This window comes from Cupressus sempervirens, chromosome 8 (genome assembly GCF_028749045.1).
Source record: "Cupressus sempervirens isolate cs-2001-9-10 chromosome 8, ASM2874904v1, whole genome shotgun sequence".
Classification (NCBI taxonomy): Eukaryota; Viridiplantae; Streptophyta; class Pinopsida; order Cupressales; family Cupressaceae; genus Cupressus; species Cupressus sempervirens.
Genome location: NC_143125.1, coordinates 540,764,339 through 540,778,391, shown reverse-complemented (window position 1 = coordinate 540,778,391; position 14,053 = coordinate 540,764,339). Strand labels below are relative to the sequence as shown.

Sequence of the window (14,053 nt, the reverse complement as noted above, 5' to 3'; positions counted from 1 at the left end):
AACAAAAGTTATGGATGACTGAAAGACAGCAAGAAGGTTAGTTGGTTTTGTGTTTTCACCTTGTGGGTGCTTAAAATGAAACTTGGAACTTCAAATATGGTTGAATATATGTTACTTTAATAGCTTAAAGCCCCTGATATGTTCATGGGATGTCTTGGTGATGTTGGTGTTTAAAGATCTTGGGCATGCTTGTGAGCATTGATAGGAAGGTAAGGAGTCAAGTTGGAGTTGTGAATGTGGGAGTTGTAACAAGGGGATTAAGGAGTTAGGTAGATTGGAGAGAGAGTCGATTACCTATTTACCATGTGGCCTTACCCATATTGGAGATTGGCTATTGCCTTGGTAAACTCACCTAGACTGATTTGGACTTCGCCCTGTACTAGTGTATCCTTACTTGCATCATTAAAATTCTGCCAACTATCTCCAACAGCACTGGCCATTCAACCTTAGGTTCCACTTATCCGAACAAGACTTAGTTCAGAAGATAAGAATCTAGAAAGAAATCTGTGAGACTGAAATGCATTTTATCTTATTCTTCTATTATTGAAATTAGAAATAGCTGCCTCAACTTCTCTAAGAGATAGACATTAGATCGCAAGCATTCTTTAGACTCTTATAACTACCATTGACTACATTGTTATTTAACTTGTTTTGGCCAGTGAAATATCAAGTACTTCACAGTTTAAGAGAACATAAACACATGCAACCGAAAACTGATTGAGGAACATCCATAACTAATGGTTAACAAAGCTTGTTAGGAACCATCCCCACATTAATTCCATATCAAGCAATCAGATTTGTTACAAATTTTTTACTTCTCCCAGAAGATCATTGACCTTGGATGTGTAAAGTCCTTTTATGTGATATTGTTTCGTGAGCTTCTGACTACTGGCCAGTTTTTCTGAAAGAGTCTAAGTGTGCTAGGGAGAAGTCCAAACTTCTTAAGGGCTGTCAGTTTAATATTTTGGGATTATGTTCGTGGCATTAAGCTCTGTTGACATGCTGGATCACTATTAAACTTTCAGAAGTTCTTTAAAACTCTTTGGGGTGTTCTCCATACTTATTGGATAGCACGTCTTTGTTTTTTAAAAGTCACTAGGTTGGCTCCAATCATCATCAAACATCTTCAGTATCATCCCAATGTAATCAAAATTTGACTCCAATTCAATTTCTTGCTTCACAACTTGGGTGAGTTATTACTTATCAGGTAATTAATTAATATTTCAATAATGTGATCTAATGTTGAGATAAACAATATGATCTCTTCAAATTACTCACTGATGACCGAAGTAGAGTGCTGGCCTAGCCACTGGTTGGCTGGTTACTTGTCTTTTGGTTTACTATCATATGCTCCTAAGACTTGTTTTTGGATATTTTATATCTGTATAATGTTTTGAATCTTGGTATTATAGATTATTATTGTTAATGTGTTATTAATGCTCTGTTAATAACCTGTTGAAGCTGCCTCCAGGTTGTTTGTCTACAAAGTCAGCACCCTAGTTTTTGCTTCTTTCAATATATATTTTTTAAAAAACTACTTAGTGTAATAGCTCATTGAAGGGTGCCTAGTTGAGGGGGCCTTTGCACGTAAAATGTTTTTAATATTTCAAAATGGTCATTCTTGAGCGAAAAATGAATTGTTATAATTTTGAATTACAAATTCCCTCCAACAAGTATAAAATGAGATGTTGGGTTTCATTTGCAGGTGGTTTACATGTGAGTGATTTGGATCTTTTGAGGAAGAAAAACCTGATTGGACTGCTAGTTTTGGATTTAAAAGATAATTATTAGCTAGGCAAGATAAGATAAATTTATTGAAGTCCACAAGTGACCACAAACAGGTCAATGAGACTGAAGAGTAAAAACAACGGGGTAGCCCTTAGTAGGAACACCAAACGGCGACCAAAGAAAAGCACAAACACAATAAAGGAAACAACTACAAACAAGGGGGCACGAGGGGCCAGTAGAGAGTCCCAAACTGCCAAGCCAAAAATAAGAAACCAGAGCAATGGAGGAGAACCTCAAGACCGAAGGATAAGCAGGAGGCCAATGCTGCTAGATGTAGCAATTCCACCTGGGAAGAGGGGGACCGTTGTGTGTAACCTCTATGGGGTCTCATGAGTCTAGAATGACTAGGAGAGGTAGCTAGCTATCTTTTGATGTTGTATGTTGGGAGAGCCCCAATGATGGAGTTAATGAGTTAGCAAGACTGAGGGCACAAGGGATGTTGAAGATAATGATCTTGGAGTCTAACGACCTTCTATTGGTAGAGAGAAAGGCATATCTAATATGTGACTCTGAAAAAGAAGGAAAGAGCTTGGGTCTTTTTGAGAAGGCAATAGAAACTCCCCTGATCTCATAGTAAATAGGGTGGCAGAAGATAAAGTGCTCCATCATCTCAACCTTAATGAGGTTGCGAAGCTGGCAAACCTTGTCAATTTTGCCCCAACTACTGATCAGTTTCAACCCAAAGCAAATGGGAGTCAACTTTCAAAGAACCGACGGGGAACCTGAGGGAGACCAGTGGGGAGAGATGTAAGGAGAACGAACAATGAGACATCCAGCAACTCAATAAGTGGTCTAAGTAGAATGTCATCTTAGGGCGAAGGACCCCATGCGGGTTAACCCAAGTGGCATGAATAAACTACCTATATATGTCGGCTCTAACACACTTGTTCAACTCCTGCCTAGAAGGAAAGAGATGATAAGGGGCGTCAAGTGAGTACTGGAAACGGGATGGAGGGGGGATCAATCTCAGTTCTGATAGAGCCAAGGAGAACCAAGGCCCCAATGAACCAATTGTGTGTCCGACCAGATGGAATAGAGGAGGTAATAGAATCAGATGAGCAATAAGCAAGGTAAGGGTATCTGTGGCATCCCACACTAGAGTCAACGAAACCACAAAGACGGTGCAAAAACCAAATAAGATCAAAGGTGGCCTCAAGTCCGAAGGGGCAATCACCAAACTCAGCTAGAATGATAATGTGAGGAATGGACAGTTTGCACCTAATAATACCCCGATGGAGAAGAAGCTGAACCTGCTCGATAGAAACCCTATCAAACTCCAATAAGAAAGGCCCATAGAGTGGTGTGATTTCATTAAGGAAGCACCCTTGGGCTTCAAGTAGATTTTTCTGTTTCAGATTTCATGATGGAGGTATTTGATGTCTTCATATAGCAAATATGTTTTGCATGTGTTAGTTCAACATTTGGAAAATTGCAAAGAAAAATTAGATCTCTGATAGAGTAACAGAGTAAGTGTTGTGATGTATTTGACACTAGTTCTGTTATGTATCTAATTCCAGTTCATCAACCTGCTATGCCTTGCAACTGTATTGAACTATGCAAGGACTTAGAAGAGAGAATAATATAGGATGATTATCTTCAGACTCACTGCAATATACTTTAATGGTAATTAGCTTGGATTGAGTGCAGATTAATATTATTTATTCTGCTGCTGTAGATACCTATCATGTTGTAGATAGATGATGTTCTCTTCAACAGAAGCGATAATAATATTTATACATAGCAAAGAGTCGCATCGACTTATGGACATTACACTACATGGTACAAGTACCACGTAGAGTCATGTCCCTACATGGACTTAATTAGTCAAACAGTAAACAATATGCTCATCCACAATGTAAAAGACCCGAACTGGCTTCTAACTGGAATGCTGATACACAACTGGTATTCTTGTATTTTTCTTTGGTGTTTTCTGATTTTTTGTAATTTTTGGAATATATGTTTTTTTTATTGTATTTTTCTGATTAAGTAAAAATGCTTTGAAGAAATGTATGAAAATTAAATACAAGTTCTCACCTCCATTAATTAAAATAGACAAATCTGATTGCTCAACTGTAAAAGTAATGACAAATGGGAACCTGAATTCAATTCGCCTTGCACAATGTATTGGCTCCACAAATCCTCCAACTTGCAAATGCCTGTAGCAGCAAATTTGAATCGCAAATGCCTCAGAAATGATACATGGCAGGGTTCCATTATTGCAGACCCTCAATGATGGAAAACGACCTCCTTCAATGGGAAATTAACACCTCTGTTAATTGACGTGGATCCTCCCAAGTGCAGATTGCAGGTCAATAAGAAATCGCAGACCAATATATAGGTGACGGCCTGCCCAAAACCTCAGCCGCTAGCTCCCCAATTAGGCACAATTTCCTATGATTGGTGTTTGCAAGCTCAACCACCACTAACCGTCCAGTCTTGTGAACATCAATCGGGTCAGATATTTGCCAAGAATGCAAGCAAGTTCAAAATACTGCCTTCCAGTTATAATCGATCTCCCAATTCAATTCCACAGAAAATTGATAAAGATGTGACAACGATTTCCCTCTACAAAATGGCTAATGTCATCCAATCTCAATCTCAATCTCCTAGACACAGTAAGAACAGTAGGAGGTTTTTGCAACCTGTTATACCTCAGCAACAAGTTGTAACAAAACTTAAATAATTCTCAGAATTACTTCACAGAAATCCTTAGCCAGATTATTAATGAGAAAATATAATATTTAAGATGTCAGACATTCTCCCAAGAAGTCATATTTATAATGCAATTCAAGCCAGTTAGCTTCACCCATACACCTTTCACTTACAAGCAACTTTATAATATAAAGTCTGGTCACTTTATTATATAAAGCACAATAATAATTAAGTGTGCATTAAATACTCATAAAATTTTATCATACTTGAAATATATACAACTCCATCAATAATCCATCGTGAGATCAAGTGCCAAAATACCAGGCAATCATCCAGCCTAAACTGCTCAACCAAAATAGTAACTAGCCAAAAGTGACTTACTAAAAATAGTAAGTACCAAAATAGTAATTCCTCAACAAAGACCCCCAAATCCAAACGTTAACTCAAGAGGGTCGCAATGATGAGCTGACAAACCATACTCCAAAAACTTGCTAAATCGGGGACATTGCAGTCCTCCCTCCCCAAGATTACTTGTCCCCAAGCAATTGCAATCCGGGGTGATGTAGAATATCCACAGGCTCCCAAGTAGCATCCTCATCTGCTAAGTTCTGCCACTTGACCAATAACTCTCTAATGTTCCTCCGCCACAACTACCTCTCTCTAGTATCAAGAATCGCTTCTAAAATCAACTCCAATCTCCCTTCATCATCTAATGGAGGCAATACAAGAGACGATACCACATGTTTGCCCAAGGCCCCTTTGAGGCGTGAAACGTGAAATACATTATGAACCCTGCTATCGTCAGGAAAATCCAACTCATAAGCCACCTTTCCAATTCGCCGCACAATACGAAAAGGACCATAATATTGCGGCTTAAGTTTCTCTAAACCACTCTTCTTGATAGAAGACTACCAATGCGGTTACAACATCAAGTAAACCATGTCACCCTCCTAAAAAGTCTGTGTTGTTCTTCGATGATCGACATCCTACTTTGCTGATTCTACACCCTCTGTATGTTATCTCTCAAAGACCTCACTACATCCTGGCTATCTTCTAACAAATCCCCTGCACTCGGCACTCTACTGTCACAACATAACGAATCCATAAAGCTAGGTGGATCATATCCGTATAAAGCCTTAAAGAGTTAAATCTGAATGGTCATATGGTGAGTAGAATTGTAACAATACTCACATAAGTGAATCCACTTCACCCAAGCCCTCTACTGAGAAGAAACATAGTTCCACAAACATCCCTCAACTCATTTGTTAATCTCAATTTGATCATTCGTCTGTGGGTAATAACTGGTACTAGGAGTCAACTCAGTCCCACATAATCTAAAAATCTCCTGCCAAAAATGACTCATAAATCTGCAATCACGATCACTCACTATGATCTTGGATAGACCATGCAACCTGAATATCTCCCTGAAAAATAACCCAGCTAACTGCATAGCTGAATAGGTAGTAGTGATAGGGAAAAAATGTGCATACTTTGTGAGTTTGTCCACTACCACATATATGCAGTCCCGACCTTGGGCTTTAGGCAAGTCCACAATAAAATCCATGGAGATCCCCTCCCACTTCCTCTTATGAAATAGGAAGCGGATGCAACAAACCTACAAGATAAGTGTGTTCCTGTTTGTTCTACTAACAAACAGAACTCTTGAACATAGCGTTGAACATCAATCTTCAACCCCTTCCAAGTGAATCTTTCCCGACCCCATCTGTAAGTCTTCAAAAACCCAGGATGACCAGCCATAGGAGACTCATGAAATGCTCGTAGGATGATCCCATGCACCTCTGACCCTAGAATCAAATATATCCTCCCCTTGTAGATGATCAAGTCAACTGCCAGTGAATAACTAGCATCTTGAATGCTACCATCCAAAATACATGGAGCTCATTGATCCCTGGCATATTCAGCTATAATTGAATGTCTCCAGTCCTCTGAAATCTTAGTAACTACACATAGATGAGGCTTCCTCGAAAGAGTATCTGCAACAACATTTGGAGTCCCCTTAATATAGGAGATGTCAAAATCATAGGATTGTAGCTTGCTGACCCACTTCTGCTGCCTCTCATTTAAATCCCTATGTCCAAGGAAATGCCTCAAGCTATTATGATCAGTGTTAATGCAACACCTGCTACCCACTAAATACTACCTAAATTTGGCCAAAGCATGCATGATGGTCAACATCTCCTTATCATAAACACTAAAAGATCTCTCTGGCTCCTACAATTTCCTACTCTCAAAAACAATGGGATAGAACTGTACCAATACCCTCCCCTAGCATCCCCCAACATTAGAACACTGTCCAATAAAAGCAATCCAAATTGAAGGCACTCCATGATCGGGATTAAGCTCACCACTATTTGGAAGTTAAATCATTGAATTTCATTTCATAAGGATATGCAACAATTTCACAAAAAAAAACTTACAAATTGAAACCCATGAAATGTTACACTTTTCCCCAAGCAATTGGGTTCAAAACTTTGCTCAGAGTTTGCAGCTGAGCTCGGTAACCATGATTTATGAATATAAGACAGCTCAAGTAGAACAACTCATATTGCTTGGAAGATGTTTCATCATTAGTCTAGAGACTACCATTCTAGGTTGTTAGCAACAGTTGGATGAGAATACTTTGCTCAATGTTTAGACTTGCACCAATCAGAAGAAGCAAACCACTACTTACCTAGTCAATTACAAATGTTTTCTGCTAACACAAGCTAACTGATTTTTGGAGACTGCTTAAGAAGAGATTTTACAAATCTAATGTTGAAGTTGGGCACAATTTTTTCTCAATGAGCAAATAACATGACTCATTCTCACAAATGCTTCTAAAATTAGATTTCAGCATGCATCCATTACTTAACTCATCACAACCAAAGGTTCTCTTTTAGGAAAAGTCAAATGGTCCTCCAAGACCACCTTTACATAAGTGTTTCTTGCTCTACTGTAGCAGTAACAGAGAAATTTATCTCAACAGGGAGGAAAATATGAGAATCACTCTCATAATACTTCTAAATTTCAATTTAGCACTTAGTCTTCTCCAGTTCCTGTTGCCTATCTAGCATTCTGGATGCACATTTGACCGTATTTATTGATTAATTACAGTTCAGAATATAACATGATTTTAATTTCACTTAATTAATAAATATGATCAAATGTTCATCCAGAATATGCTGGATAGATGTTGCCTCTACAGTCGGCACACACCCTTATCATTGTACATCTATTCCCTTCAAGCTGATGAAGAGTTTGAAGCATTATTTTTGGTGTCAAATTCTTTAATATTTATGTGTGTTCCTTTACTAATATCTGCACTAAGTTTAGAGAGGGTCATATCATGTTGTGTAGTATCAAAAATTTTAGGATGCGGATTTTTAAATATTAGTCACTGCATATTTATCCAAACGCTCGGATATATAATTATTTACTTTGAGATGGTTATGACGATTGTGATCTGAGCAAATGTGAAATGCTTGTCATGACATTATTTATATTTGGTACACTTATCCTATGTTCCTGACTACACCAAATTATAAAGACACTAGGACCTTTGTCTATTCACATTTGCATAAAATGGCATGTTGTACTGTCCGTGTATTTGTGATACTTCAGGTTAATCTTGTATCAACTCTTTTAAGTCAGTTATTTTGTTGTATAAGAAATCTTTACAAAACATATCATTTTGGTTTCTTTCATATTTATAAAACGCACCCAAATTTGAACAATCGTAGAGAGCTTTCTCAATTAACAAATTATGAAAATTTTCTTCCTCTTTAACCCTCTAGCATATTTGCTGCTACTTTATGTAATAAAGCAGGTTGAAGCATATTTCCAGGTGCTTCTCTTTGGATTCTCTTTTCCTGACCTGCATATAAGATTTGTTTTTTTCCATCATATTTTCTGGTCATCCATATTCTAGAAACAAGTGAATCCCAATACACTACTGTTCATAATTTATTGAAAAAATTATAGGCATATTTACAAAGTATATACAACTACAGTGTCTCTATCACATTCCTTCACTCTTAAAGCAAATCTGCAGATTAAAACAAAAGAGCTTTGTACACGCCTTCTTACTTCCCTCTTGAAAATTACATTATAATATTCAAGTTGTTAAATGTAGGGACATGTCATAGATATTCATTACCACCATTAAGCAAGATGTCAAACAATGCTAAGCTTCCCCGATCATAGAATAAAACCTTGTAAGGTCATTCTTGTTTCTTTGAACTTAAAATGCATACCCCAATACTTGGGGCAGGGGGGGCAAGGGGAGAGGGGGCATTAATTCCCTTCCATTCTTGTAAATGCACTCCTCCAATTTTCTTTTTTGAGCTGGTGAGTCATAAGGCTTCAATGCACACCACACTACCTAAACCGCTCATCAGACAGGGCACTCAGCTTGTTAACTACAGCAATGATTCATATGTATGGTCGTTAGCATCCATTGTTTACAGCTAGAACTAATGGTCCAGTAATCCCATTTTCTCTTCTAGCTTCCATCTCATTGAGTACGTATTGGCCAAGATAACTGACCTCGTCTCTTATATCATTAACAAATTGATGCATTTGCTACTGAAGCTATAATCTTAAGTAACATAAGATGTTGAGTACCAGCACTAGTTGCCAGATGTATTAAATAAATTTACAAAATTTACTTGTAGCACTGTGAGCTATTTCAATTGTCACAAAGGTTAAAGACACATAGTTGCCAAAGTACATGTGTCATGTCTGCAACAAGGTGTTAGACAAACTGATACTGATGCTGATAATGCTAAAAGGCTAGATAACCAAGCTATAAAAGATATGTAGGAGAATTGGATTAGTTATTATTTTGTCATTGATGTCAAGTCTATTAGACTGAAGAATATCAGTAAGCCAGTATGTTGGAAACTGATTTGTATAAGTTGTCAAATCCTCTGAAGGATGTGGTGTTGAGAAGAGAAATGATTGAGGAAAGATAGAAGAAGAAATAATGAAGTGACGTTAAGCATTGAGCTTAAATGGGCAATTGATGAATGAGTCTTTGACAAGGTCATATTGGTTTGATTGCTTTACATGATTTGATGAAGTGTTAAAATGATGCACAAGCATGTTGCATTGGTCGGTAATAAAGGAAGAAAGTTGTGAAGTGAAAAGAAAAGGAATTAGTGTGTTCTACCGAGCTGGAAATGTTGGTCAGTAAGAAAAGGATATTGTTCGGTGGAAGTGTACCAAGCATAAGTTTGAGAACAAAGTTTATAAGTGTTAATGAGCAAGCGTTACCAAGGAAGAGAGTGTCAACTGAGTGAATAGTGTTAACCGAGCAGATGATGGTGTTCGGAGAAGGAAGAACACAGGTCAGTAAAGGCGAACAGTTTTGCTAAAATCAATTATGGGACAACATCAAGTGAGAATATGGATTGTTCTAGAAGATTCTAAGCCAAGAAGAAGTTTGTTAGTGAAATCTATAGATGAAATTGGTTAGGTAAGATTAAATGGAAGAGATTTAAGAAAAGGTTCGTGAGCCAACAAAAGTTCAAGTTCCAAGGTGAATTACAACTAGCGATGCATAAAACATTTTACCTAGTGGCAAATTCAATGAATGTAAGCTTAGATGTGATCAAACAAATGAGAGCAACTCAAGAACCCTGATGAATGTGATTAAGCGGCAAAAATTGTCTATATAAGGGATGAACAAGAATGAGGTTGTTGTTGATAGCCAAACAAGGACAAAAGAGTCACCGAGTAGAACAAAGGCTAAGAAAAGGATTAAAAAATTTAAGAGTTGATGTGTGTCAGTTGATCAGCCAGCAAGGAAGAATTTGAGGAGGACAAATGAGCAAAAAGGAGATCTAGACAAGCAAAGGTAGTGTTATTTCATACATATCATTTCACTATTACTCTCTTACCAATGAAGTAGAAAATCTCTTAACTGAGTGGACTTAACAGTTCTATTTGTAAATCCTTTGTAAGGTTGCATTCAAAAGAATGTACTAAGTCCTCTAATCAAGCCAATCATGAATAGGGTGACAGATCTAATTGATCTTTGGTGAAAATCCCCAAACAGGGTCACATTAAACAAATGTACATTGTAACCTTTAACAAGGTTGGCTCTTAACCGAGCTCACTTCAAAAGAGTGAATTTCTTTGTGGGTGACAATTATCATGGTGTTTTTTACCGAAATTGGGTTTCCACATTAAATATTGGTGTTAAAATGTTTGTGTGATTGCATGTTATCTATTGTTTTCACATGCATGTAATTGTATACTGTTGTTAGTCGGTTAAGTGCATTCTTGAGTTATCTGCTGATAAGTTTAAAAGTGTACAAAATGTTTCTGTGATGACTGATTCACCCCCCCTCTCAGTTATCCAACACAAGGAACAATTAGGTCTGGAAAATTAGCCAATTCAACCAATTCTTCCCATACATAGAAGACAGGTTTAGCTTCTCATTCCTTTTTTCTTATGGCAGATACTGTTTACTTATAGCATTGTCTATAACGGCCCACCTTCATGCTAAATGTCTTACATAAGGCTGTGATGGTATAGAAGTTGCAGGATTTTCAGGTCAGACCTTACCAAGTGGTCCAACGGTAAAACAGTTACTAGACCGGCTGCATAGTGTTAAAGTTGGATTCTTTCCAGGCAGAGACTGCGAATTACGACAAAACTTGTGATACCTTGATTATTGGTTTCCCTTATACTCGCACTTCAGTACTGCTTTACATTTATTGATACTCCAGTGCTACACTACGGCTTGTACATAGGTACTCCATACCTTTTCTTTTATAAACTGAGGGGGAAATTAAAATCAGCTCTGCCCAGAATAATGCTGTATTTGCCACTAATTCTGTCTCGTGGTGGAGATGATGAGCAATTAAAAACAAACCCCACACTTGGAAATTTTATACTTGGTTCAGACTATCACAGGTAGTGTTCCCTATATCCTACTGAAATAATTTCTATTCATTGGCTTCTATATGTGCTTAGTATTTAATAATCACTCATCCTTTAATGACCTATTCCACTTGAGTAGTAATTTCTTCCATGACCTTTTCGATAAACAATCCCAAAAATATCTTCAAAAACATTATCAGAATATCTAGTTAATTTTGCTTTCAATTTCCAAATGCAGACCAATCATGTTGTCGACCGGATAGTTAAAAGTGTAAAGAGCCCATGTGGGTTCCATCAGTTTCATCTTCATATCATACCAGTAACCTAAAAAGTACAATTTATTTTTTATTTTATTTTTAATGGATAGTTTACATTCTGCACAATGATTCCTATCAGCAAACACGTTATATATCGATGTACCTTGGTGATCGTCCTTTCGAGGAATTGGAAGCCATGCAAAGAGTGAGGGATTTAAAATTATGACGTTGAGTTTCCGTGAATAGCAGAGTAATTATGTCGTTTGTATTCCTCTTGCTGTCCGTGGCCAACAAGGTCCACCTGCACTTCCATCTGGAAGCAGAACTTAAATGCATAACCTGGAAGCACGCCATAGCCAAAAACCCAGGCACCTCCTAAGATAAACAAGTCCACTACAGAATATCCCTGGCTTAGGAATTCCTTAAGGCGTTACCATGGATTCTCCGACTGTATAAATCTATGAAGATCCTTCCCCGTTCATACTGCGCATCTATCGAGAATTTTTTGAATTTTCTTAATTGGAGGCTAGTAACCCCACAAAACAATTTGCAACATCGTTAAGCCACAAAACAATTTGCAACATTGTTAAGATTTTAACCTTCTAAAATACTAGAGAAGTTTAATGAATTTATACATATCACGGAAACATGTACGGTCCCTTTCCCAAGAAACTGAACTATAGAGGTTAATATTGTTTTTTGGGTGTCCTATTTATCTGTGCGTAAGACAACTGTTAAGGCTCAGGGCCTCCTCTGTCATTGATTGCTTTCTTCCTATTTCTCCGTTTCCGTATTATCACTTACTTTGGTTCTCGGACCCACGAAATATGTAAAAAGCTTTTGTGATTTTTTATGTTTTGGGTTAGAAAGTGGATACTTTTGGGAACTGTTGTCCTTTTTAGGGGAATCGTGTGAATAATTAGATATGAATGTAAGGCTCGGGGACAACGGCTATCCAGCCCCACTCTTCGACATGGCTGGATGCACATTGCTCCATCCGCCGTATACTGCGTACCCTCCAATATTCTGACAGACATGACCCTGCAGTCTGCCTGCAATAACATATGATGGACACGCATGATAAAATAAAAACACAATGATCACTCGATAAGCGTTTACTAATTTTTTTAAAAATATAATTTAATGTGCTTAAATTAAATTAACATTAATTTTTAATTTTTAATAAATTAATATTTAATTCTTTTAATAAACTAAATTTGCTTATATATATTTTATATATATATAATAAGCTGGGAGATATCCTTCTGCATATTTTCATAATCTCATAATTTTCATCATCACATATTTATGTGAGTTTAAGAAGCGTGACAAAATGATTCGAAACTCTTGATCTGCCTCATTTTTACTTCTATTTTCTCTTTGTTCACGCTTCCATTTCCTCTTTGTAATTTTCATGATTTTAATTATAATTATATTTAGTTTATTTCTATTTTGTTTTTATGACATGTAAATGAATATCAATTTTTTTTCAAAATGAAAAATGTTTACATTGAAGATTGCAAGCCTCCCGGCTTAATAAATATTATTTATTTATTTAATTTATCATATATTAATAAATTATCATCTAAAAAAGTAGCACGTATCAAATGAATAGTAAAAAAATTAAAATAATAATCAAAACTAAAAAACTAAACTAATTTAAAATCGGTCACTTAAATATATAAATTAAATAATCATTTCAAAAAAATCTCCAATTAATATGAGAAATATAAAAATATATTAAAGAATTAACAACTCCTCCCACAAATACCCTATTAGCTAAACTAATTTAAAAACTAAAACTTCAATCAATTTTCAAAAACAAAAGTTAAATAAAATGAGAAAAAAAAAAACATGAGTTAAAAGTGATCAAAACAACTAAATACGTTTCTAAATAAAGAGAGTTAAAATTTGAGATAAATTATAAATTATAAATTAAATTAAATCTCATCTTAATAAATTAAATTATAAATAATTTCTAATTAAAATAAAATAATATTTATTTTTAAAAAATAAACAACCAATAATAGTTAATTAAGTTAAATAACGAATTAACAACTCCTCCCACAAATACCTTATTAGCTAAACTAATTTAAAAACTAAAACTTCAATCAATTTTCAAAAACAAAAGTTAAATAAAATGAGAAAAAAAAAAACACTAGTTAAAAGTGATCAAAACAACTAAATAAGTTTCTAAATAAAGAGAGTTAAAATTTGAGATAAATTATAAATTATAAATTAAATTAAATCTCATCTTAATAAATTAAATTATAAATAGTTTCTAATTAAAATAAAATAATATTTATTTTTAAAAAATAAACAACCAATAATAGTTGATTAAGTTAAATAATAAATTAAAAAATAAGAGTTAACAATAAGATAATAGCTAATTAAGCGAAATAAATAAAAACATTTAAATAATGTATTACATATTTTTATTATTTTATAGTTATAATTTTTAAATTAA

At 35.6% G+C, this 14,053-nt stretch overlaps 1 protein-coding gene across 3 annotated transcripts in view; it reads right to left on the bottom strand.

Moving 5' to 3' along the window:
• Positions 1–12,407, bottom strand: part of LOC149543579 (5'-AMP-activated protein kinase-like protein) — a 262,094-nt gene extending 249,687 nt beyond the window's left edge. The window contains exon 1 of one of the 3 annotated variants that reach the window (XM_089798356.1): positions 11,750–12,407. In XM_089798356.1, the coding sequence (XP_089654482.1) occupies positions 11,750–11,940 (191 nt within the window). In that variant the 5' untranslated portion in view covers positions 11,941–12,407. The remainder of the gene's footprint in view (positions 1–11,749) is intronic. The other 2 variants (XM_089798357.1, XM_089798358.1) reach the window with 2 other exon arrangements.
• Between the last annotated feature and the right edge of the window lie 1,646 nt (positions 12,408–14,053).